General features: G+C 42.7%; 1 protein-coding gene across 1 annotated transcript; it reads left to right on the top strand.

Annotated features, from left to right (window-relative positions):
• Positions 1-223: 223 nt before the first annotated feature.
• On the top strand, positions 224-6306 carry LOC119733820. Its single transcript, XM_038207190.1, has 3 exons — positions 224-234; positions 324-4806; positions 4909-6306. The coding sequence occupies exons 1-3, from the start codon at positions 224-226 to the stop codon at positions 6304-6306; spliced, it is 5892 nt and encodes a 1963-aa protein (XP_038063118.1).
• The last annotated feature ends 21592 nt before the right edge of the window (positions 6307-27898 follow it).

Here is a 27898-nt window from a genome sequence, read left to right as displayed (position 1 = left end):
GTGCTGGCAAATAAAAGATTGAAGTGAGCAACCATACAAATTGGATTGAGTCTACAGAAAATTGGTCCTTCGAACCGGATACAATCCAGCAATTTATCGACATGTCTGTCAACGGTGAACCCCAAGCTGAAGAACCCCAAGCTGAAGAACCCCAAGCTGAAGAACCCTTAAGCCGAAGAGTCACGACCTGCTCGTCATCGGCGTTACCCGCTACACTTAGCCCATGATCACCAGGTGACACTTCCGCCTAGTCTACAGCAGCAATCAGAATTATTTCAGCCCCAGCGACCAGTGGATCCTGGCCGACCTCCCTCCATTCGCAGTGGAATCTCACACAACTCCTCAGCTAGATCGTCCAGGTCGGAGATCGTAAAGCGTCTTGCCGAACAGGAGTCACACAGGAAACTTGAGGAGCTCCGGAGAAAAGCAGATGAGGAGAAAGCAAGGGTCCAATTCCAGGCCATGCAGAGGGGAATTGAGATTGACTCAGACTATAGGCAGGCAGAGATTCAAGTAGAGACTGAGAGACTGCAACATGAACTTGATGTTGTTGAACAAGAAGAGCGAAATCAAATGGAGTCAGGTCATAACTTGCCGGGTCGGGATGAGTCAATCAAAAATAGAACAAGTGCATGGGTAAACAACGGGGTAAGTATCTCTGAGCCCACCGTGTTTACGCCGGCTGGTACTGATACCTCAGTGAATCCTTGCACATATATGCCAGTGTCTGCGCCATTGCTGCAGCCCAGCATTGCCACCTCCATGACAAGTTACGTTTCTCACGGGGCGGCGAGCGCGCAAGCAACAAGTTCCTTGCCACATTCCTTTAACCCAAATCTTCCCGCATTTTTACCTAACACCATGTTAGTTCAGTCTTTGCCCACAGTTCGTTTGTTCAATGGTGTACCAGTTGCACAGTTCCCGTCTATCAGTGGCGCACCAACAACAAAAGGATTGGGTGGTCAGTGCTCAACGCAACGTGGTCCTCCTAGTCAGCAGCCTGCAGGGAACGACAAGGGTCCGGGACCGCCAACCAGTAGAGCAGACGTTTCCAGTGGTGAAGAGCAGAGTGAACCAAGTTCCTCGGGTGATGATGACCCATCAGAGGGTGATAGAGGTAACAAGCATTCATGCTGTCCTAAGGGAACTTCCAAAGCGACGGACAAGCCCCTAACTCCTGTTGCCAATGCCAGTAACAGTCCTGTGACAGCTTTCACAGGCCCATACGGCTGTGGCTTTGGAATTTGGGACAGTCTCCCGAAGCTGGACATCCCTAAGTTTGACAGTGAGCATGATGTTAGGCAGTACGTTACCTTTAGGACATTGTGGGACAGCATCATGAAGGGCCCTATGTGCCACCTACCAGAGGCCACCAAGTTCACCTACCTGCGAAGTCACCTTGGAGGTCGTCTACTTGCTATCGCCGATCGCAACCTCATCTTGGGAGATGGAGCATATGCCGCCACAATGAAGCAGTTTCACAAGGCATATGGAGATCCAGCACGAATAATCCAAGGCCTACTCGATCAGCTGGAGTCTCGTCCTGTCCTGGCTCACAACGATTGGTCTGGACTCCGTGACTTCTCTGATGAGCTAGCTACTGCAGTAGAGACAGCAGAAAAATTCGACTTCCGCGATGAACTTAAGCATCATCGCTATGCCACTGAACTGGTAAAGAAATTACCTGAAAGGCTGCATTCAGAATTCCTTTCCAAAATGTGGAATCAAGACCAAGGTATGAAATACACCGTACATCATCTCAGCCAGTGGTTAAAAAAGAAGACCGGTCCTGCTGGTTTGATCCTCCTAGAAAGGGCAAGCAAGTCGAAGTCCACCAGGGAGTCCTCACCGTGGAAGAGTCAAGGGCAGAAGAGGTCTTCTGGAAGCCAACCACATCCATCGAGGTCTTACATGGCCCAAGCTGGTCCTCAGTCGGCAACAGCTACGCCAACAATCAAGAATAAGAAGGCCAACTGGGAGGCTAAGGCCCAAAGTCCAAGCAAAACATCTGCAATGACTCCTGAGAGGATTACTTGTCTGTACTGCAAAGTAAAAGAGACAGGCCATTACCTGGAGACTTGCGAAAAATTCAAGGGACTGAAACGGGACCAGAAACTCCAGTGGTTGACAACAAACCAGCGCTGCAGAAAATGTGCTAAGAAGCACGAAAAGGATTGCCTGTATCCAAAAAAGTGTGAAGAATGCCACGCTGACCATCGCACCAGTCTCCACGAACTCAATGAGCCAACAGTAAAAGAAGCTGTATTGTGCTCAGGAGTTGGGCCTAGTCCAAGAGTTGACTACAACCGTGATGTGCTGATCAAAGTTGTACCACTCACTGTTCATGGACCTGGGGGTAGCATCGACACCTTCGGCGTGTTGGATGAATGCGCCGAAAGGACCATGGTTCTCCAGTCAGTTGTGGAACAGTTGGATATTTCAGGCCACAAAGAGAATCTTTGCATTACCACAGTGATGGGCGACACTAAATGGAAGGGAGAGTGTGTCAACTTTCAGGTCTCGGCTCGGGGAGACGGCGAAAAGTATGCTATACAGTGCGCATTCACTGCCCCAGATGTTCAACTGGTCGATTACAGTGTGTCCGCAGAACAGCTACAAGACAAGTGGCCTGACTTAAGAGGGCTAGCCTTGTTTTCTGCCCATAGAGTTCAACCGTCTGTGCTAATCGGTGCAGACCATGTTGAACTCACGCTCTCATCTGAAGCCCGCTCTGGTCCAAAGTCTAGTTCACCTGTGGCGGTGAACACCTTGTTTGGCTGGACTGTTCTTGGTCACCAAGGTCTGCAGATCCCTGGCAAAACTTTGGAAGGCCAAAGGGTTTTGTTCACTTCATGCACCTTACAGCAACCAGACCAGAAGCTGCACCAGATGATGGAGCAATTTATGACAGTTGACAAGTTACCGCAGGTAAATGAGAAACAGGCAACCCGCTCAAGGAATGACAAGTTGGCCATAAGCATCTTGGAGGAGAACACCAAGGAAGTTGAAGTTGATGGTGTGAAACGACTAGAGACCCCGCTTTTGTGGAAACCTAACCACAAGAGACCTTCCAATCTCCCACAAGCAGTACTGGCATTGGCCCGCTCAAACCAGAGGAAAATTGAACGGAACCCAGATTTGTCTGATTATTGTCGCTCATACATCCGGAAGCTCCAAGACCAGGGACAAGTGAGGAACCTTGGACCGGTGGATGATTTGTCGGCGGACCAGCAACAGGGTTGGTACATTCCATGTCATGTTGTGCACAGCAGTGAAAAAAACCGTCTAGTTTTCAATTGCTCGTTTGAGTGTGGTGGACAGAGCCTCAACCATGAATTGCTTGCTGGTCCAACTTTAGGTCCATCGCTCTTGGATGTTTTCTTGCGTTTTCGTCAGGGTAAGGTGGCAGTGTTGGGCGATATTACCGCCATGTTCCATCAAGTCAGACTTCTTCCTGAAGAGCGACGAATGTTCCGATTTCTTTGGAAAGATGACCAGCTTGACAAGTGGGTTGTCTTTGAGTGGATGGTGCTGCCTTTCGGGGCTGCATGCAGTCCCTGCTGTGCAGCATTCGCCCTTCAGAAAGCTGCTAGGGACCGGGTCGAGCAGTATCCACAGGTTCAGTATACAGTAGAGAAAGAGACGTATGTGGACAACCAGCTGGCCAGCCGAGATAGCGAACAAGAAGCAACCGAACTTGTTCTTGGCACACGCAAATGCCTACAAGAAGTAGGATTTCAGATGGTGAAATATGCAAGCAGTCACCCCAAAACACTTCAAGGTCTTCCTGTGGAGGCATGCTCAACTCGTCAGGTGCAGTCATTGTCCCTGGGTCTACAAGAAGGCGATCCGGAACCGGCTCTGGGATTATGTTGGGACTGGAAGAGTGATGAGTTGCATCACCCAGCGAAGGTTCCAGACAACCAGGTGCTGACTAAGCGCATCGCTCTCAGAGTCCTTGCCAGTCAGTTCGAACCACTGGGGGATATTGCACCGTTCACTGCAAGAGCCAAGTTGTTGGTTCGTGACCTGTGGTTAGAAAAGTTGGATTGGGATGAGAGGGTGACAGACACCGGCTTGACCCAGAGGTGGGAGGAGTGGTGCACCGAGTTGGAACACATCCCACAGATGCGCCTGCCGCGGTGTTACACACCACCATCGGTTGACACAGCAACAGCAAAGAGGTCTCTGCATATATTTTGTGATGCGTCAGAGAAGCTGTACGGAGCAGTTGCCTACCTGCGTACAGTTGACAGCCAAGGGGAGGTCCATTTGAGCTTTGTATTGGCCAAATGCCGGGTTGCACCAAAGCGCCTACTATCCATGCCACGTCTTGAGCTGATGGCAGCTCTCCTCGGTGCCCAAATTTGTCAAGTTGTCCTCGAAGCCCTGACAGTTGAGATCCAGTACACTCTGATGTGGAGCGACTCCACCACAGTACTCAGCTGGATTCAGTCAGAGTCATGCCGTTTCAAGGTATTTGTTGGAACCCGCATAGCTGAGATACAAACATTGACTGATGACATTGAGTGGCGCTACGTCCGGAGTGAGGACAATCCTGCTGATGATATAACCCGTGGCTTACCGGTTTGCAAGCTGGGAGAAGGCTCAAGGTGGACTGAGGGCCCAAAGTGGCTTCTGGATCCACAAGAGGAATGGCAGAAAGACAGTGCAAGTGTCTTGGCCCAAACTCGTGTCAACTCATCAGTAGAACAGAATGAAATAAGGAGTGTCTCCTGTGGACTCACAGTTCCTACTTCAGAGGTAGACGTTGATTTCAAAGCCTTTCCCAGTTGGGGAGAGTTGGTAAGTGCGGTTGGTCAGCAGCGTTACACAGATGACTAGTTGCTCGAGGGTACCTTAACTCCAGATCAACGCCGTGAGATCGAGATCTTACTGCTACGACAGGCACAGAAGGACACCTTCAAGGAGGAAGTCACTGCACTTTCATCCAATAAGGAATTTTCTCGTAATAGTCGTCTGCTGGAATTGGCGCCTGAACTTGACCCAGCTGACAAATTGATCAGAGTTGGAGGTCGGCTCAGAAGGGCAGCCAAAAACGACTCAATTTCTATTGAACCTCATCCAGTCGTACTTGACCCACATCATCCTGTGACCAAACTCCTGATAAAGGACGCTGATGCCTATCTCAGTCATCAAGCTGGAACTGAACAGGTGTTTGCCCGTTTGCGACGCCGATTTTGGATCCTTAGGGGACGCAGTGTGGTCAAGGGAATCTTGCATGCTTGTCCTGGATGCCGTCGCTGGCGAGGAACACCCAAGGTCCCACGTATGGGTGATCTTCCAGTGCGCAAGTTGCGTTTGGGAAAACCACCTTTCTACTCGACAGGAATGGACTGTTTTGGGCCCATGACAGTTAAAATTGGGCGAAGACAGGAAAAAAGGTGGGGGTTGCTTTTTAAGTGCATGACCACTCGTGCCGTGCATCTTGACCTTCTCGAGAGCCTTGATGCAGATCACTTCCTGATGGCCTACAGGCGCTTTGCCTCCCGCAGAGGAGTTCCGTTTGAACTTCTAAGTGACTGTGGAACCAACTTTAAGGGGGCCAATACAGAAGTCGAGCAGACCTTGAAGGCAATGGAACCAGATATTGTCCAGCGACTTGCCAAGTATCGAGTCAAGTTCAAATTCAATCCCCCCAACGCACCCCATTTTGGGGGTACCTGGGAGCGGGAGGTCAGGTCAGCCAAAGGGGCACTAAAGGCTGTACTTGGAGATAGGACAGTAACAGATGCTGTGTTACGCACCGTGCTAGTGGAGGTCGAAGGCATCCTAAATTCAAAACCTCTTGGATACGCTTCATCTGAGATAGCCGACGTGGATCCGGTTACTCCAAATATGCTCCTGATGGGAAGACGGGATCCAGCGCTACCAATGGTAGTCTATGACGAGAGCGAACTGAGGGGTCGTAGGAGTTGGCGGCACAGCCAAGTGCTAGCTGATCAATTTTGGCGTCACTTCGTTAGGTCCTATCTTCCTAGCCTTCAAACCCGCCAGAAGTGGCAAAGGGAAGAGGAGAACCTGTCGGAAGGAAATGTTGTTATGATAGCGGATCCTCAGCTATCAAGGTCGCAGTGGCCAGTGGGTACTGTTACTCAAGTCTTTCCCAGTGACGACAAGCGAGTAAGGGTGGTCAACGTTCAAGTGAACAACAGAGTCTACAAGCGTCCTGTTGCCCGGCTCATAAAACTAGCCAAGTATGACGAAGGTGATACTCCCGGTTTGACCAAGGTTTTACTCACCCAGATCCCCATTCCCTTTAGGCTCTGTGGCATTAGGAACTGAGTGCGTGCGCAAGAGTAGCAAACCTGGTGTTTCGTGTTAACTGCATTTTCCAGTGTTGAAGTTTAACTAAAAGTTTTGAAGTTTTTGTAATTGCAATACCAGTTTGCAAATTTCTTGTTGAAATTTGGAGGCGGCCATGTTGCAGCTGCGCTGCATGCCTTGCTTGAGGGCGCACTTCAGTTTCGTGCATTCGCTTGAGGGCGCACTTTCTGCCGCGACCGCGCGGCTGACTCCACCGCTAAAAGTGATTTTCAGGGTTCAAAACCAGCATTTTCATACACAAATAGGGGTTCAGAGATACTCGGTTGGGTAAGTGATTATTCCGTAAATTGTTACTTGACTGAGGGATATAGATTTGGGGGCATAAATGTACTTATTGGGTAAATATTGGGTCTTTTTGATGGGCTTTCCTGCATGTTTTGATACAATCTGTTATTATACAAGTTATTGTAGGAACATGGACTCATCTGATCGCCGTTATTACCTGGTTCTCATTTGTATATGTGTGTTGTTTCACCTTACTGATAGGCTAATTTAGGGATGATAATTATGGCAATTACTCCTGATTACCTCATTGTTTATTCTCCATTTCCCTTTCTAATTAAAGCTCACATTAAAAGGGAGGGATAATCACCGAAGCTGTTCGAGGTGTTATCGGGAGGGTGTTTTTACTGTTCGTACAACTGTTGTTCAACTGTCTTGGCTGTACAACTGTATCCCGATCATCCAGTGTATCCAGTGTAAGCAGATCATCCAGTAAACTATACTGCTAATAACTCATCTCCGTGCCCACTGGTGCCCATATACCTGTACACTGAATTGTTTGTGCTGGCAAATAAAAGATTGAAGTGAGCAACCATACAAATTGGATTGAGTCTACACTTCCTGACCAGGTTGCCAAGGTATCTTCCAAAGCGCCCAGACTTTACCAAGAGTGTCATCCCCTTTCTGTAACGAGGCTAACTCCTCAAAAGAATAGGACGGCAGTACTGATGGTGTAACCCCAGGTAAGTCACTTTCATTATTAACCACACCAGCTTCAAAACATGAGACATGACAAGACCTTACACCAGGTGGGATTGGAGTACAAGTACTCTTAGACTCTACATGGAGGGGCTCTACTGTTCCTACCGCAACCTCATTCGGAGGGTTTCGACTAAGTGCATCGGCACACTTCGAACGACCAGTACGATATTTGACTTCTAGGTCAAATGGAGCAAGTTGGGCCACCCAGCGTTGCTCGGTTGCTCCCAACTTCGCGGTTTGGATATGGGCCAATGGGTTATTATCTGTCCATACCACTGTTTTCTTTCCCATGAGGTACTCCTTAAACTTTTCAGACACTGCCCATTTTAGAGCCAACAGCTCTAACTTAAAACTAGAGAGGTCGCTATAGTTACGTTCCGGTCCCCGCAAACCCCGGCTAGCATATGCTACTGGATGAAGGTTGCCCCCCTCATCATATTGAGATAGACAGGCCCCTAGGCCTTTCAGAGATGCATCGATCTCGAGCACAAAATCTTTCTCAAAACACGGGAATGCCAAAACAGGGGCCTCACAAAGAGCCTGTTTGAGAGTCTGAAAAGCATTGTCAGCCTCGGCTGACCATGCAAATGGATCACCGGTGTTCCCTGCTTTTTCCGGTGCTTTGACGCATAGCGCATGAAGTGGAGCAGCAATAGCGGAAAAACCTTTCACATAGCGCCTGTAATATGAGGCAAGTCCGAGGAATGACCTCAACTGTGTCGCTTTCGAGGGAATAGGCCAATCTCTGACCCTAGCAACTTTATCTGGATCTACAGAGATTCCTTGATCACTAACTATGTGGCCCAAGTGCGAAACCGATGTCTGGAAGAGTCTACATTTAGACCCTTTTAGCTTAAGGCCATTCTCCTCAATACGTGAGAAGACCTTACCTAGTCTACTGATATGTTCCTCAAACGTGGTTGAGAACACCAATACATCATCAAGATACAGTATGACTTCTGTCTGATTAAGGTCTCCAAAGATCAACTCCATCACCCGTTGAAAGGTGCTGGGGCTATTTGTCAAGCCTTGCGGTAAACGCAAGAACTCATATAGTCCCCAAGGGACTCGGAAAGCTGTCTTCGCGATTGCGTCGGGATGTAGTGACACCTGAAAATAACCGTGGGTCAAATCTAACGAAGAAAAGAACTTTGAGCCACCTAGGGATTCGAGAGTTTCCTCTATTCTTGGTAGAGGGAAGGCGTCTCGCTGTGTCTTTGAATTTAGACAACGATAATCTATACAAAGTCTTAACTGTCCATTTTTGTTTTTGACTAAGACAATCGGACTTGCATAGGGGCTCGCTGATCTACGTATGATATTTCTATCGAGTAGATCCTGCAGCATTTTCTTGACCTCACTTACTTGATCAGGCATCACACGCCTGTAAGGCAAATTTACAGGTCTATCGTCAGAAAGTTTGATCTCATGCGGGATGAGATTGCAATAGCCTAGGTCTAGTGGGCTCGTGGAGAAGGCCTTTGTGTGTCTCTGTATCAACTTAGCTGCTTCAACAGCGTTACTGTAACTAAGGTTCTGTAAACTTAACCCTGGGGGTAAGGACAATTTCGTCCCATCTGGGAACACAAACACTTCCCCGGGTTCATCAATGGAGGCATGCTCAGGTTTTTCCTGAGTGGTGTCACTAGACACTCGCCCGAAAGATTCAACATTAACCTCAGTAGGATCTGTCTCATCAGAGACAATATTTTGTACAGAGATCTTCAGTCCCTCATCATCAAGATCCACCAAAACCTCTTCAGCTAACTCACTCGAAGTAGCAACTGCTATTTCAGTATTACCAGGCACCAACACTGGCTCGTCACCAGTGTTGATAATGATCAACAACAAGGACGTACTGTTTGGCTGGACGCCTTCCAGTACAACAAGCGATGGACATAGGCCATCGTGACATACACTATTATCATCCTCCCTACAGGATGGGTTAACAAAACAAGGCTGTAACAGCAATAAGCTGTTATCTGGACAGTCTGCGTCTACATTACAACTGATGCTCTTTGCAGACTCTGGAGGAATTAACTCATTCACTCGAGTTTTCACACAAAACGTGTGACTGCTAACACCGTTAGCATCACTGTTATCCAAATCACTATTCTCAACAAGTCGAAACCATTTCAGAGCAAGGTCCCAGTCGGACCCAGGTTTTATGTGGTTCACACACCCTTGATGGTGTGCAACCAATCACAAGATGTTGCACCCCAACAATATAGGGAATCTCTCCCTGCGTGGATTGGTGCCTTCGGGAGATTCTGATGATGTTACCAAAAAGCTTGCAGTGAGCTTCTGCCCAAATATCCCAATGTTAGTCCTCAAATAACCCTTAACAGGTATCTCAAGATCATTGGCACCCCTAAGATTTATGAAGGTTCCTACCTCATTTAACTCCCCAACTACTGATGCTAAGTGTTCACGATAGAATTTTGATGAAATCAATGAAGTCTCTGCCTTGGTATCAAGGATGCAATATACCATTTTACCCCCAATACAGATTCTAGCTGTGGGACTTTGGGCAAGAAGTTCCCCACGGAGAGTTTGTGCATTAACCCTATCACCCCCAGCCAGTACAGATGAATCAGGAGTGGGCACCGACACCCCCTCTGCCACAGTGCCCTCTATGACAGGGGGACAACTTTTCCCAGACTAGGTTGCGCAGCCACATTCTGTTCTGTTTTAGATTGAGGTATGTTCGGCGGAGGCCCAGTGGCCTCGCCGGCTCTCCTAAGATCATTTTGCCGTTTGTAGCAAACTTCAGCATCATGTCCCCGTTTTGAACAATAGGTACACTGAGGGACAGGGCGCCTTGGTTGATATTGCCTATTGTTTGCAAGTTGACCTACCACTTTGCTCAATTCAATGACTACTTTACCTACTTCTTGCAACTGAACAGTCATACCCTCAACTAGTTTTATGAGTTGATCTTGCCTTTCGGACATAGATTTGAGTGTTGTCTGATCGGAAGGTCGTGTTGTGACCTTGTCAACAAGAGTGGGAGTTGGTTCTGCATGATAGGGACTGTCATGTACCGGACCACTGGAAACTGAATCTAAGTCTTGGAAGAGTTTAAGCGCTATGTCCCGAAACTCGAAAAAGGACATGTCTTGGTAATCCATCTCTAACTTTCGTAATTCACGGCGAACATACGGCCTTGCTGCTCCCTTTATAAATTGCTCTTTAAGGGCCTTCTCTCTTAGTCGTGCAAATGCCTCACTTTCCTGTGGGTCAGCCGCAGCAGACTCTACGCGGTTATAGAAAAGCATAAGTGCGCGTCCAAAATCTGCCAATGACTCGCCCTCTAATTGTGTGCGGGCATAGAATGCACCGTTTAGTGATTGTACCGACTCCTGAGGACCGAATCGCGATTGCAAAGTTGCAATCAGCTTCGCAAAATCTTTATGATCTTGCTTGGGACAACAAAGTATCTCTTCCTTAGCTACTCCTCCAAGGTGGTCCAATACTGCAGAAACCCTATCACCACCCTTAAGGCCTAATTGTCTGCAGTATGTATCTAACTCATCTAACCATTCGCCAAGGGTTAGGTCTCCAGTGTTCCTAGGGCGACCATAGAATTTAGTTAACTTAACTGTAGGAGCCCTTTGATATTTCAGGTTTTGAAGGGCACCTGCAAGTGTTTCAGCCAGAGCCTTCTGAGACTGAGCGAGAATTTCCCCAAGTGCCTCTGGGGTTGCCATCTTTTGAGGTACTCCCAAAAAAATCAATCAAGAAAATGATAGATGGGGATTTCTGTCAAGTTAGCTGTATACCCCTTATACTAGTAAATATACACAACGTGGAATTGGGTGTCTTTCCCTAAAATTCCATCAATAAACTGTTTACCATGTAAGTAAACACTACAATATCGCTTTCCTTTAAGCGCAACTTCAGAAGGAGTTACAAATGTATTAACAATCTCACTTCTACACTCAAAAGTTACTGATTGGCATATAAGATATGCTCACGCAACAACAGCTACACCTTAAAGATAGCTGTGTAACTATACAAAGTCAGCTCGTGTACATGTCAACAAAAAAATTACTAATTAGCATATAAACTATACGCACGCATAAACAGCTACACCCCAAAGATAGCTGTGTTACAATACACAAAGTGTGTACATGTGAAACACATCACATTTCACTGGATGCATGTGGTAATCTTTATCCAGATCTGCATGAGGGACAACCTTCACCACAATTTCTGTTGAGTTTGAGCAAGAAAACCTCACTAAACGTGTCGCATTTGCATGAAAAGCCGAAATGCATATGTGAACAGATATTTACGGGTGTGCACCTAATATAGTGGGGTGCAACCTGTGGTCAACAAAATATTCAATGAGCTACCACCACATGCACACATGTAAAATTGATGCAATACAACTTTAAACGAGAAAACAACGCGTTCTCTACTTGAACGGTGCTTAACGGATCCGTCCCAGCATAGGATATGGTCGATGGTTGAGGACTCGAGACATCAAACGAAGAGTGTGCTCCAAAAATGTGATCGACCGTATAAATGGCGTTCGGGGAGATTAAAACTGAGTATGTGGGAAACTGAAAGTCAATGCCAAAGCTATCCTGTCTACGACACCACTTTTGCACTGATCGCGGAGACCATGGGGCAGTGTTATGTGCACCACGATACTTGAAGGAAAGTCCGCTAAATGATGAGGACGCTGAGGCAATAATTCAAAATCAGAAACAAAATAATTGGAAGCTGATGCAAAAAGTTTCACTTCTCAGATTGGAATATCAAATTATTTTAATTGATGTCTGATTTTATATAAACAAAGCAGAATGAAATAAATGACAATCAGTTCCCACAATGGCAAGTAGTGTTATATGAAATAAACCAGTGTTACAGGAGCTAGGGTATAGAATTTGCGTGGTCTACAATTGTCAATTAACTTAAATTCCAGTACAAAATGCCGTTACGTTCAACTGTTGCTTAATTTCCCTAAATTTCCCTTATAAATTTCCTTTATAAATTGCTAAATTTCCTCAACTTCAAATTTCCCCGAACGCCAAGCTGGGTTGTGTTATGGCATCAAACTCGCCAACCTGTCACACAAAATATTTTATGGAGCAAGAAACCAAAGCTAGAATTAGACATACAACAGTCACTGTAAATTGCAGACATGAAACAGTCACAGTGTGCGACCAGGTGATTCACTCACGAAAGTTTTCAACAGATCGAGAGGACAAATGAACCTTAAATTACTCTTTTTCCAATCAACATATGAACCTAAGATTTGTCCAGTAGTATCAGGGATAGTGATGTGAGACTATGAGACACAAATCATGCAATAGATCTAAAAATGTTATCATCAAAAGCTGAGTTTAGGGGCACAAACTATTCTTCAATGTACTCACACATTGGCAGCTGATCCGAAAAGGACGGTATTGCTCATCACTTTCCAAGATGGCAAAACACACGTAGATTAATGCGCCTCACAATCCCTCTCCTGATACTATTAGCTCAACAAAAGTGTCTTTAACAGTTACAGGATACAATCTCCCACATTAATATAATTTTACAAATAAGTGAATTCAGGATTGATGCGTCCAAACTGTTTTAAATAATTACTTTTCCTCAAAGGAACTATTTGCACTACATGTGGATGAATAGCGGTGACATGACGCTACACGCTATAAATAGAACTGATGAAATCACGGTCTCACACGAAGACTACGGAGTCTCTCAAAAGACACAGACCCCTACAGAAATAAAGCCGATTCAGGTGTTAAATACAGAAAGAACATGTAAATTACATGTTTACAATAACAATCTTTGAACAAGTTTTCCACTCACTTGCATGAATCATTTTGAAATCACATTTAATCATTGTTTTATATAAATGATAGTTTTATATTTTGAAATAAAGCAGAATTCAGGTGATAAGAACAGTGTCCTTTTTGTAAATTTTTGAATTTCAATATTTTACTTCACTTCATGTGGTGATATCATGTCTTGCTACCATCACCTGGAAATTATAATGCAGCATAGACCTGACAAGTAAAACCGTCATATGAACTACCCTTGTAAAATGGAAAATGGGTGAGATAATGGTGTCCTTTGCAAGTATAAACAGATAGCAATTAAATACACTTTGTTATAATCAGGCTCAATCTAGGGTGCCCCACAATCTTATAATCAGGCTCAATCTAGGGTGCCCCACAATCTTATAATCAGGCTCAATCTAGGGTGTCCCACAGACCTCAAATTCAAATTGTAATGACAAAGTTGTCCAGCTAGGCTACAGGAGGCAGAGTTTGAGAGCCAATTTCTCTGCTTATACCCCTCCCTCTATTATATCTCACTGCATGATTCATCTTTGTTTTACAAAAAAAAGAGAATAAGTTGAAAAAATTGTATTCTTGTATCAACCAATCATCAATACATCAACTGCAAAAACATTGTCTAAACTATGAACTTTTTGCTGAACACTTCCTTGCTACATTTGTGTACCAGTTTGCAAACATGTCATACCAGTAAACACTTGCAGTTTAGCTGCTTAACACTTGCAGTGTGTAGCAGCAGAGCTTTTGGTGTTCTAAAATACCAAATGTTTAATTTGCAAGCACCAAGCATTCTGCTGTGGTAGGACATGTTTAGAAACTGTGTGATGGCAAGCAAGTTGTTTAACAAAATATTAGGAGGCAGAACAGTTTTTTGCAGTGCATGTTTTTAATGCAAAAGGAAGGTATTGCCTGTTGAGCACTGAAGTACTGAACTGTTTTGAATGATGATGGCTTTGATGAATACTGGAGTGATTTAAACTATTTTGAAATTGCAGTGATCATTATTGGGTTAAACATACGACAAAAGGAACAATACATGTATAACTAAATGTTTAAGTACTTTTTCTGTTTGTGTTAGAAGATTTTTAGCATTGCCTTAACCGGAAACATCTTCAGAGGGTGATTGAGATCAACGTTTCAGTTGAAGTTTTATCCTATAGCTGCTGGGGACATTGAAGTGATAATGGTATTCTCTGTCATCTCCAATCCTTACCCCACAATTTCACTTACCTTTATAAAATGGTAAAGGGTGCAACAAGAGCAAACTAATTATAAACATGTTTTTATAACATTGTACTTTACAAATACCAGGGGGAGAAGGCAAAGAAAATGTTATTTCCTGGATCAACTGTTGCTGATGAGTACGTCAAGACATGTCCATTCTTTTCATTTCTGTTCTGTTCATTAGCAAACACCATGCCCCTCTTTTTCTCTCCAAAACTTGGTGGCTAGACAGCTGCGAGTGGTTTCAGCTTGTCTATTGGTGTTCCTCACTGGTGGGCTCAGGTTCATGTGTAGCAGATCGCGGATTTTGTCCCGGTCTCTCCTCTCTCCTGTTGCAGGGTCATTTGTCATGTCCAGTTTTGTTGATACCGTGTCACCTCTATCGATGCATATGTTGTGCAGTACGATGCAGGCAAGGGTCGCACTTCGTACATTCTCAGGGATGCTTTCACATTTTCTTTGGAGCACCCGCCACCGTCCTTTCAGCCGCCCATATGCACCTTCAGTTGTCATTCGTGCTCTGCTCAGTCTGTAGTTAAAATACCGCTGTTTTGGAGTCAAAACGGCATCGGTATATGGTTTCATCAACCAGGGTTTAAACGGAAATGCAGAATCTCCGAGTATTATTGGGAAAACATCCACCCCATCAACAGTCTTGGCGTATGGAGGAATTACTTGTCCTTCCTGTAATTTTTCCCATAAATCGGTAGACTGCAAAATTATTGAATCATAGGAATTTCCAGGAAAACCGCAGCTTGCCCATATAAATCTGTATTTGGCGTCCACCAACCCCATAAGAACAATCGAATAAAAGTTCTTAAAATTATGATATTCCTTGCAAGCTTCTAGGCCTCCAGCAGGGCATTTAATCGGAATATGGCAACCGTCCAACACTGCCCAGCAGCAAGGAAATTGAACTGTGCTTCGTCTTCTGGGAAGTGTTTGGCCACTGAATGATCCCAGAGATTGTTGACTATGGACTCTGACACTTCTTGGACGATGGTTGAAACGGTGGAAGTGCCCACTCCAGCCATTTCCGCTATTGTAAAATTGTAATCTCCTCGGCCAAGACGATATAGGCATATTGCCAATCTCATCTCTGGGGAAATGGGGTTTTCGGTGACCGTCTCGCGTTGCAAGTCATGCTTTATGTTATTCAGAATGAAACTGAATGTGGCCTTTGACACTCGAAATGTCTTCTTGAACCGGGCATCTGAGTATACATCAAGAACTGTCTGAAACCATCCATCATTTCTCAACAACCTTCGGCATGATCTAGGGCTATTTACAACAGTTACATCTCGACTTGATAAAAGAAGTGAAAGAAGAATACACAATGTGACTGACTTCTTCCTCAATAAATTGTGTATGCAAAATGTCTGCTGCATGAGTCTCCTCTTTCTGGCAGCTTTGATAGTGTGAAAAATCGTTAAGTTAAGCCTCTGTCTCTCTGTCTCCGCCATTTTGTCAGGTGATTATTAAATGCGACTGTTCTGTGATAAAATTCGACGTTTGACACCATTCTAAATTCTGTCGCGCTTTTGCCGCAAGGAAATGAATTGTGTTCGACACGGCAGAAGCACGACGTTTGACGCAGGCCTAAGATGCCAAAGTACAATGGGTACTGCACAAAATCCTATAATAAAATGTTGTGCAGTCTCTTTTTCCATTGTTGAAGGATACTTTTATGGAGGTGTGAGGGTAGTCTTTCCCTTTGTATAAAATAGCAAAATTGCTTTTTATAGAATTTACTATTTGATTATATAAATATAAAGGATGAACGTCAGGAAAAGGGACATGTTCTGCGACTGACTGTTCAACCCCGATCAACAACTAAGTTTCATGAGAATGTCCCAGCCTTCTGAACTGTTGGAATCATGGAATGATTTAGATGCCGAGGGAACTGGCCTTGGATCTTTATATCGGTAAGATGTTTTGATTGTTATTCAGAGTGCAAACAGAAATAAACTTAAATAGAATACTTCTTGATAATTGCTTTGGAAACTGAAAAGGTTGGTTCTCAATAGCTACCAATATTTACAGTGGAAGGCAAAACGATCGGGCACATGATCTTTCTAGTAATTTAACTCTAGATTGAACAAGTTGTTTTCTTTTTCTAAAGCACATCCACAGTAATCATTGTTTTTGATCATCAGATACTAAACCTGTCTATATTTTACTATTTTTTTTTTACAGAACTGATAAGTTGACATATCGGCTTAGAAGAGAATATCCGCAGGTCTCTTTCCCTGAATATATGCGACATCATCTACACCGCTACTGTATCTGCTGGAGGTGTGGTTGAATCTCTGGCGACTTCAGAAGAGGATTCAAAACTGAAACTTTGGCTTAGAAAGCAAGACATACGCTCTATCCTGTTGTTATGCCGTTACTGCGCAAGATTTGATGAGAACTTCGATGTAGTGATAACATTTATTTGAAGTTGTATCAGCACGACTACATGTAGTTGGCATTTGACATAATAATGAAAATAATGAGTAACTCTAGATTTCAAAACTACATAATTGTATCCTTCTGTTCATTAGCGTTGGTTTTTTTTTCATTTTAATTCTTTTCATTTATTAAAAATTAGTTCCAGTAGAAAGGCAAATTATGTGAATTTTAACAGTGAGACTAGCCACATATGACTAGCCAAATCACTCTCTTTAATGTGTAAGCATACAAAATAGCATGAGTTATGGTTTTGTTTTCTTTTATTGATAAACATGCAAACATTTGTCGGTGCTAATCAATGTATCAATAAATAAAAAGCTGAACTTTTCTTTGACAAAAGACTGATCTTAAGGCTTGTCTCCAAACCAAGATGGCTGTTTTGATTAGATAGCAAAAAAATGTACAATGGTCGATTATTTGAAATTATTAAACCAGACTGACTTCTGATGGTCCTTTGATTTATAATTGTATTTAAAGCCTGTTTCATTCCAAAAAAGGAGGTCTTTCTTACAAGTAGAAGGTTCTTTAAGTGACATACCTGGTTCACCATAGCAGATCCAGAGGATTTTTTTTTTACATGCGTTAGTTTACTTTGTTTAAAGGGGCATGTCTTGTCTGCTTCCTGTTTCTTCTGCTGGTTACATGTACAGGTATTTATTTACTCTCAAGACACCTCCATTTTGGGCACCCCCTCACTTTCATTTATGATGAGCTGGTTCCACCACTGCATTATAAACCTTCAAAATAATTGCATTGTTGTATGCTGCCAAATAAGTCAGATTACAGTGAAATATGTTTGGAAGAGGGACTGTGGTGATGTCTACCAGATGAGAAAACAAATGTACATAAAAGATGTTTTTTAACTCTAAAATCTCCTGGGTCAGATTGACCCAGAATCTGAATCCAAATCCTCTCAGTACTTTTTTGGGTAAAAAAATACACATTTTAGTCAAAATGATCAAGAAACATGTCTTTTTTTTACTCCAAAGGGGTCATTTATGACTCCAAAAAGGGGTCCATTTTTGACCCGGAAAAGGACTGAGCAGACTGAGTCTGACCCAGGAGTTTCTAGAGTGTAGGATGTGACAAGCTATAGTGCTGTACGTACGTCGTTTTGAAATTGGAAGTGCCAACGCAAGGCCTCAAACCGGAAAATGTGGGTTTTTAGCATAAATACATGTACATAACATTGGCAAACTTTGATGAAGTGTAAAAAAAAAACTGCACCATATTTGCTGGAGAACTTTTGACATAGTGTTTGTGATGTACTGAACCCCGCATATGTGCATTAAAAAAGTAGACCCAGTGTTGCTGGAACGAAACTCATTTTACAGCCGGTTTTTGAGTTTCAGGTGATGGCCTATAACCATCAATGACCGTTCACTTGGTAAGGCAAAAAGCTTAATCTTCCGACAAAACCTGTATGCTGCAGGGCTCTGGTAGTGCAGAGCAAAGGCCATAAGTTTATCATTACTTGTATATCGTCTACCTTTCATTCTCCTTTTCCCAATTCGAAGCTGACCTGCAATGAAATGCAAGGCAGTTTCATCTAAGAATTTAGAAGCATCTTGTATGATATTTTTGACTGAACCACATTGTTTGGGTATCTTTTCTAGATTAGCCTTTAGGTGTTTTATTTTGTTTCTTAGTCTGTGTATTTTGACCCTTTCTGTAGACTTAACCTGATCTTTGCTGGCTGTAGCTGCCTTTGAAGTGTCTGCAGAAGCTTGTGCACTCTCTACAAAGACACAAGTAAAAAAAAAATCATTTTCAAAAGGATGTTTTACTGAACATAATAAGGCACATAGTTTCAATCCAAGTGCCCACACTTGGGTCCCACAGGAGTGAATTCAGGATATTCACACAATGCAATATACCACCAAGAGTTTGCTTCAGAGAGTCCATTCTCCCCCTGCATTGTGGGAGATTGTCAACAATTCTTTCTGCAAACAGTTCATGTGCAGTTATGTTTTCTTCGGCTATAAACAGATATATTAAAGACTTTCCTTACCAGGTTCATTTTGTGTTGGCTGTTTTTGTACATCAGAATCTCGGTCTGCATTGTCATCATTGTACACACTGCTTGGCTCTTGTGGTTCAGAAACTTCACTGGCAGTGGGTTTGATCTTTGCATAAGTGTGGTCTCCCTCTGGATGAGTAGCCATACTGCTATCTAAGATATCATTAGAGAAGCAACCATTGATACTGTAAAATGTGTTTTTTTCTTCAATCGCTTGAAAAAATCTGAATGTTGACTAAATGTCTGAAAAATGTAAATCTGTCTGTATTACTAATCTCATTCTCCCAGATTCAAATTGGGAGATTTTGAGAAATATGCTTCTAGATGAAGAAGTGAGTTTTAATAGTCAACCATTTAGGAACTGTTTTTGTCCATGCAGTATCCAGTGTGCATCCAAAGGCCCACACACTTTCATGAGATGTAAACACTTCGTCACCGATACCACGAAGTAACACTTTACCGTGTTAAAGCATATTTTTTTTCGATTTTCAGTTTTTTGGATTTTTAAGCATTATTCATCAAGGCCTACCATTGCACGAAGTTTCAAAGCTTCAAGAGCTTTACTGTAATAATTACGCTAAGTATCCATGGCAACTTTTGCGCAAAAGTGACAATTTTCGTTTTCACGAAGTAACACTCAAGTTCCATTTTCCATTGCAATGCATGGCGCGCACTCTGCTCATAAGTGAGCAAAAACGTTTTCACGAAGTAACACTCTTCTTGTAACAAGTTGTATGAGCGCGCGGCGCTGACCCGAAGTTGCACTTTCCTCGTGTTAAATACATTGAAGAGTGTTACTTCGTGAAAACGAAAATTTACAGTTTCGCAGCGTTTTCGGTTTCACGAACTAACATTCATCTTTTTTCTCTTATTTCTTGTTTATTTAATACACAAACGAGTGAAAAACAGCAGATTTAATAAATTCATTTCATCAAGTGTCCACAACGAAAAACCCAACTGAAAATACTTTGTCGTTTTGACGCAAAGTGTTGTTTTAGAAGGCGTTCAACTTTAGTTGCCGTTTTCTCCGATTGCTAGTTTTTACTTGTATGTAGATGGGTGTTACTTCGTGGTGTCGGTGACGACTTGTGTATGTAGGCCCAACATTTTGTAATAATGATGGGATTGAAGCTTCCTTGGACGCTCTCGGCATTTCATTTATACACTTGAATGAACTTCAATATCTCTGATTTCATACCTTTACATCTCTTTTCTGTACTGCTGGTACTAGTGTCCCTACTTGGTCGTTCGCGCTTCAGAGAAATGCTTGGTGGTGGGTTAGGAACGTTAAACAAAGTGGGTATAGCATTCCACACTAGCCTTCCACACAGGATTTGAGATTTCTCAAAATGTTCTGAACATATTCTACAGTTTCTATTGAGGTAGTCTGCTGACTTGTCCGGCAAATTATCTCGCCTTGTGGCACCCACTTCGCTGATATGTGACCAAAGAAAAAAGGCATATACATGATTCATTCATATTTTCATCAATTAATAGGACTTACTAGTTCCATCCCCGGTATTTAACTAGACCATAAAGATAAAACAAAAACTTGCAGATTAGGAGCACACACTAAGCTAGCAGGTTACAACAGGATGTAGGCATAGGCCTTAAATTAGAATGATAATGGTATTTATATGAAGGGAAAAGTTCCATGGCATTGCAGGCCTAGGCCTAATGGACAACACTTATTTTCCCTACTGTGACCTAACACAGCAGCTATCAGCAGAATAACATTTCCTTAAAATTCATAAAGCAAGGAAAATATTGATGCATTTACTGAAAATAAGTGAAAAATCATTTGGAATTTTTCAGACCAGTCCATTGCCTGGGGTTTGTGCACAGGGTGCTGAATGTAAAGTGATGTCCAGTAAATGGCAGCTAACTAGTATTAATATATTGCGAATAATACATAAATGTTGGGTTTCCATGGCGACGGTTAGAATCCAGAAGTAAAAAAAAAAAAAATTGTTGGCATTTGTATGTTTATCAAATGTTGAACATTTGGTGGGAATCAGATAAATTGTTCTGAAGATATTCAACATTTTCTTAGTTTTTTTTCTATTAAATTAACTGCAAAATGGGGCCACTTCCTTCCCTATATCATAATGCAATTGGTCATCCGAAAAAAACCCACATTTTTAAAACTTTAAAAAATTCATAGAACAGAAAGTCCGATTTTCTTCAAACAAAGTCTGAAGTCCTCCATTTGAAGTGACCTTTCCAATGATGTTATTTTTGATGAAGTAGGGAGCACTATAAAATTTCACCTGAAAACCCTACTAGGAGCCTATTTCCTTTATTTAATTTATCTAAAAAGCTAGGCCCATTCTTTCTATTAAAGTACTCTGCTCATCAGGCCTAGCATGGGCACACTCACGACTGGTCTCCATTATTAGTCCTGCAAATTCAATAAAAAAGACCCCTCATCTCAGTGGCGTACGCAGGATTTTTCAAGGGGGGTGTTTCGAAATTGGATGTCATTATTTATGACGCTAGAAATGAAGATGGTAAATTGTGTTGACGCCAGAAATAACAGATAGTATCAGTGGGCTAAACTTAACTCTAAAATAAAAGTCGGAAGTTTGTGTTGGCGCCAGAAATAAAAGAGGCTATATTTGGACGGGTTCAACACGAAGGGCCGGGAACCCACGACCATCAGTTATCTTTTTGAGCTAAAGCATAGTAAATCGAAAAAAAAATGTTCTGTGTCTTTAGAGTATATCATGAACATATGAGTACAGGGGTCAATGTGGGCAGTCCCCTCCCTCAACAGCATTTAAACAAAAACAAAGAAGAAATTCAAGAAAAAAAAGTGAAACGGGCTGCGGAAGTGCTAGGATCTGTTCTTGTTATTGGCTAAAATTACTCAGCTTCGTTCCCTGGATCTCATGGTAAACCGCCCCACCCCTAAGGCAAAACTCCAGATACAGGATACCGAAGCTCTTACGGCGTGGAGTCCAGGGCCCGCCTAAGGGCCCCGAAAAAAATATTGATTTTAGATGCTCTGTGGTGCAATCTGAGGCGATTCCTGGCCACTTCCACCGTTTAGAAAATGTTTTAAACTTCGAAAATTCCATTTTAATTTGTTATTTTGTTTTTTCTTTAACTTTTTTGTTATGTACTCAAAGTTTAGAACCATGTTCCATATCCGTATTTTTTCACATTTTTTTCTATTTTTGGAAAGGGTTTAGGCCACTTGTAGTCTGAGCCTCAGCCATTCGCTGCTGAAGGTACAAATAAGGTGGGGGCACCGCTAGGGTGAATTTATAGCATAGAGGGAATTTGGCCGGAGTACTAATGCGAGCGCGGAGCGCGAAGCACTTACGGCGTGGGGTCCGGGGCCCGCTTAAGGGCCCCTTGAAATTTTGGATCGTAGATGCTCTGTGGTGCAATCTGAGGCGTTTCCTGGCCACTTTCCCCTGGATTTAATTAGCAGAAGTTTTTTTAAAATTATGAGGGGATTTTTGTTTCATTTTGTTTCAAATACATATAGGCTTATATACTCTTGCTCTTATAAAGTGTCATGTATTCAAAGCTCAAAGTTGAGAACATGCACATAATTTGTAATATTGTTCCGTGCTCGGTCACATAACTGACATGAATTTGAATATTTCATTACAGCGTATCCATATTTGGGGAGCGTGACAAACTGGCATGAAACGTATCAGACAAATATTTTAATACAATCTGAAGTGGCCATTGTTTGATTTTGGTTAGTCACCGAGCTCGGAGCGTGAAAACGGTTTGACTTCATACGCATTGTACGCGGCAGTTGTCCGTGTGCAGTCTTATGGACGTATGTCGCGCTAAACAATACGCGAAATGAGACTCCACTACAGTTTGTTTTACCTTGGTTTTATTCGCGTATCGTGCAACCATCATAACCTTCGCATATGAAGTCTTCGGAGTTGCGTAAAAATTGCCACACCTTTTGAATGATTGTTCTTCCTCAAACTCAAAACGCGTGACCCGTCGGATCACCGTCCGTTTTTCATCGAGACACCAAAACAGGCATATCTTTAAAACTGGGCAACGTACAAATCTGGGGTGATCAGAACATGAAAGAAAACATCTTCAGCTTTCTATAGGTTTGAAATTTGACAATGACAATGCTTGGCACATAACGACCATTTCAGTTTGAAAAGACACATCCACGCTTTGTGCTCCTATTCAATAGTGCACATCACGAAGCGTAAACTAGTTTTTTTTAGCACGCACGTCCTTGTGTTTTTTACTACAGCGTCAAAACGAAAAGTTCAACAACCTTGGGGTGACGACATTCATAAAGTTGATAAAATTCTCTAAATGCTGATACAAGAAACATGCTAATTGGACAATAACCAACGATCCAACGACCATTTTGGCTTGAAAAAATATAGCCCGTCAGTGTTTTGATTAGTTAGCCAATAGTTAGACCACAGTTTAGCCATGCACACACGCGCGCGCGCGTATTATATACATTGTATATACATGCACGTGCCTGTGTAACGTGTGTTCTGTAGTGTGTGTATGCAGCACCCCGCGTATTTGAGCTTATGTCCGTTGCCTATATCAACTTTTCATTATGGGGCGTGCACCCCCTGCGCCCCCTGCTGGATCCGCCTATGGGTCAAACTGGGAAACAGTTTGTTTAGGTTTATTCGATGCTTTATTCCAAGCAGGTTTTGAACACACACAGCGGGCAATTCCCGAAAGGTCGTCCCCTTTCATCCATCCACACAATGAAGGGAAATGTTTTGCATGTATTTATATATAAATAATAATGCTCGGTTTGTATATAACAGGGAGAGTTTCGCACGTACCAATAATAGTCAATTAAAACATTCAGAGGGGTTTACATACCGGCGTTGATGTTGTTGTTGTACGTACTCAGCTGAGCTCATGGTTGGTCTCTAGCTGCTATGCATGCACGTACAATACTAGCCATACGTACGTGCACGTGCGTTTATTACAGTGTAAGGCCAAAAAAAAAATAAGTAGGTCTCTGTTCAGCGCGCGCGTCGATTTTAATCATGCGCGTCGATCTTTTTTTTTTCCAAAATGTTCCGCGGTAGCTCCAACAGCGCCCTCTATTTCCGCACCTCCTCAATTTTTTTTACCAAAGAGCACACACGGAATGGGAAATTGCACCAAGGCAAATGATCGAAAGCACCAAGGCAAATTATGGAGGACACCAATATACATAAGGACACCAAAACAGCAAAATAGTACCCCACCTTGTCTGTACAATCCAAGCTTGAAGAAAAAAAAAGCAAAAAAAAAAAAAAAAGCCGCGTGGCCGCGTCAATTCTGGAACTTTGGTCTGACCAGAGACCGAATATTTTTTTTTTGCCTAATACAATTATTCTCAACCAAAGTCGATCAACGTTAACGTTAACCGGCGGGCTGCGGTAGCCGCGCCTTGTTCTAGCCTCCCGAGCGACCGCCTCGGCACACAGCTGGAGCGCTGGCCCCTGGGCGGGCCCTGGCCTATGTTACGTTCGCACAGGCTTGCGCTTCCATGCGATGGGCGCGCGTTGCGAGTTAGCCCACGTTACGTACGTATACATACCGGTATCCATGTACGTGCAAACGCGGAATGCATGTACCATATCAATATTGACGATTGTTTTTTTTAATACACTTTGGAACTTATTCAATAAATTACCCGAATTCGCCCGTTTCATACTTGGTATTTATTAGTTTTTTTCTTTTTGTTTAGTGGAAATTTAAAAAACAAATCGCTCTCCCTTTCTATATTTTCATATTTTTGCACTCTCTTTTCCCTCCATATTTTTACATGGCAAAGGGGGGTGTTTAACAGCCAAAACACCCCCCCTTGCGTACGCGCCTGCCTTATATCATTCTCGCAGTCGGCAGGACACTACAACTTAGGGACAAGCTCGTCCATTCCTGTCCATAGGAACATGCATTAATTTTCCCCTTCGGTTGGCGCCATAGACAACAAATTGAAATCCTATCCCTACTTTACCAGGACTTTTATCAATATTTTTTAACCAAAAGCTTTTGCCTTACCTCTCACTGTCTTTTGAAAAAAAACGGTAGAATGACAATTGTGGTGTTTTTTTTTGGGGGGGGGGGGGCTATTTTGGCAATTAATTGCAGCGCACCAAATCTTTGACTTCCCCATTGTAAATTGTATGGCGCTGTGCTATTGGTCGCAAATTTTACATACCCGCCGTAGGAGGCGCCCTTCCCCAGGGTGACCTTTGAGCAAGTACTTCCTGTTTCACCGTTTTGCGCGGACTGTCTTATCTTCACCTCTCTAGTATCTTTGACGTAGGCCACTGACTTCCGGAAAAGCCCGAAGAAGTCCGAAGCACAAAAACCCAGATTTACTTTAGTAAAATATCATATTTCACGAATGATCTAATATTATGAGAAAACTATAAATGTATTTCGCCAACGTATACATGCCCAATAAAATAGTAAGAATAAAGTTTGAGAAATTATAAGAACGTTTTTGTTGTAACTATGTAGTTGCCGAACGCACTTAGCAACCACGAGTCAGTGATGTCATCATGCTTATGGCTCGTGCGTAACTTCTTAAAGGGGAATTCCAAGATCCCTAAAACAATATTTACAAAGCATCTAAAAAAATAAATTCGTGGGCTAGTGGATCGGACTACATACCACTGTGAGGTTCAAGACATCCAAGTGCATATATGAGGATACACAAGGCCATTTTTACAAGCAATTTGGATGGAGGCAACTCATAGCCCTGTACACTAGAGGACAGCTTGATGAGTAGCACAAAGTTTATTTGTGATATTAAAATTGAAAAAAATAATGAATCTAATTTTTATTTGAAATTGATGGGAACTGGGGCATTAACTGCGTTTTTGTTGTAACTATGTAGTTGCCGAACGCACTTAGCAACCACGAGTCAGTGACGTCATCATGCTTATTGCGCGTACGTAACTTCTTAAAGGGAAATTCCCAGATCCATACATGTTCCCTACTTGAACACCATACGTCCCGGATGGTGACTTAACTATCAAATCAAATATAAATATCTTATAAATCAGAATAAGAGATTTTTGAGGTGTTAACTTGAGAACGTTATTTCAAAATGTGAAAAATTACCTATTACAGATACTACAACCTCTGAAGTATCCTCTAATAACGAACATATACAAACCCTTCATGTAATACAATACACAATGGACTAATGGTAAAACAAAGAGCAACTTAGTTAGTGGCATGGGCGAACCCGAACTCGAAGCGAGAAAATGCCTCTTAAGGCTACAAACAGTGCTCAACCATCAAGCATATGACCAAGTCCAATAAAGGTGACCTTTATGAAAATACTTGGTGAAAACCATATTATGTCCTCAACAATATGTAAAATAAATTATCATCTTAACAATCACATATATAATGCGAAATATGTAGGCTATCCTTTGCCCAGAAATACAAAGAACATGTAAAATTAACTGTTAAAGTGAACTTCAATGATTACAAATGGCAAGAATGTCATAAAACTTTTAGTCACAGATTCAAAAGTGATATATATAGACATTACATGTCAAGATAATCGAGGTACTTGTTCAAAACCATCTCAATTGTAGTTTGAGAGCATACCACTACACACGCACATGATAATAAACGATGGAGTCAAAATACAAGCTTTATAATTAACTTGCATTATTCTTGCAAGTGGAGCGAAAGTCAAATAATCATAGCATCAGCACCAAGTGTTTAAACCACGCACACAAAAACTTAGGTAACTGATTGATTCATGAATGTGTACATCCTCACAGGAATCGTGAAATAAACACTTTTGAGATTTCTTTATCCACTCTAGATTAGAACCAAAAACTTATTGGTACATGCCTCCCTATCTAAATTATGTCTCACTCAACGTGATTTGCTACGGTAGAATGCATCCTTTATACCATTACAATATTTGGTCATGCCATCTGGGGTCAGATGACACCCATCGGCAAGGTACTTTGGGTAGTTCACACGTTTCTGAGGGTACATGTGTGCCCTAGGGTACCCTTGTATGCGCCTGGCAATGAGTGCGTTAAAGCGTTTCACTCTGTGGTTGAATGTGATTGGCCTGAGACCATGCGCTGCCCTCTCTCGATTTCCGCGATGCTAGCGGACCACGGTCCTTAGCAACGGTACGGTATAACCTATGTTCGTGCAAATCAACGTATCGCGTGAACAATGCATGCACATACAGAGAAGTTTCACGGAGTGTGAGTCAAAACAAATCATGAACTCATCACAATAAACAAGCAAAATCTCTTTAAATGAAAGTTCTCAAACTCATACCTGCACCAAACTGATCCTGAATCAAATGCGGACAAGTCACTTTCATGCACAATGAACATGAAAAGAGGAAAATACCTCGACTTCCAACGGAAACTTTGGAGCTAGAACTTCCCAACTTTCGCCCAAAACAACGTGGAGAGATAGAGAGCTAACACGCATGCGCGGTTGGCCACATCAAAATACTTCAATGTTACTGTACACGATTGACTCCCAGAAAGTGACTATCATACATAACAACATTACAATCATGTATCGATATTATCACTAATATAATCATAAATGAGGTTTCATAAATCACATACCCCTACAGTATCATGGGACAGATAACCTCACACCTTATCCAAATCCTACACCATGTTGGCTTCAACTCCTTTCCCGCTAATATCAAGGATCGCAATCGCGACACACCGCACGCGTTATTACAAAGGTGAAAATTAGCTAATCAACAAAATGGTACGACCAGCACCGCGCCTCGCACACAACATGTACGCATAAAGATCATCATAGGCCCAAATATTTAGACATGGTTAAGTCCAATGTTATATACAATGTTATAAACATGTACATGTAGATATCGTCAGGTGCGTCGAAGAAGAGGTCATTGAGGTGGCTTATGCCAGACCCTGCAGAGCAGGCCGCCTCACCTCATCGCAGATTCTACATGTAGAGAATCTATATCCTGCTACACTAGTGCGTCAGCAGGTAACTACGCTTATCCCTTCTCTATAATCAATGGCAATAGTAATTTGCCCTCTCCCAAATCGAG

Source organism: Patiria miniata, unplaced genomic scaffold (genome assembly GCF_015706575.1).
Source record: "Patiria miniata isolate m_02_andy unplaced genomic scaffold, ASM1570657v1 HiC_scaffold_26, whole genome shotgun sequence".
In the NCBI taxonomy this organism is placed as follows: domain Eukaryota; kingdom Metazoa; phylum Echinodermata; class Asteroidea; order Valvatida; family Asterinidae; genus Patiria; species Patiria miniata.
The sequence above is the reverse complement of the archived record's forward strand: the minus strand, read 5'-3'. Positions and strand labels throughout refer to the sequence as shown.

Excerpts from the sequence above, each read along its gene's own strand:
- LOC119733820 (XM_038207190.1), top strand. Across the intron at positions 4,807-4,908 it reads TTCCCAGTTGGGGAGAGTTG|GCACAGAAGGACACCTTCAA; the intron begins GTAAGTGCGGTT and ends CTGCTACGACAG.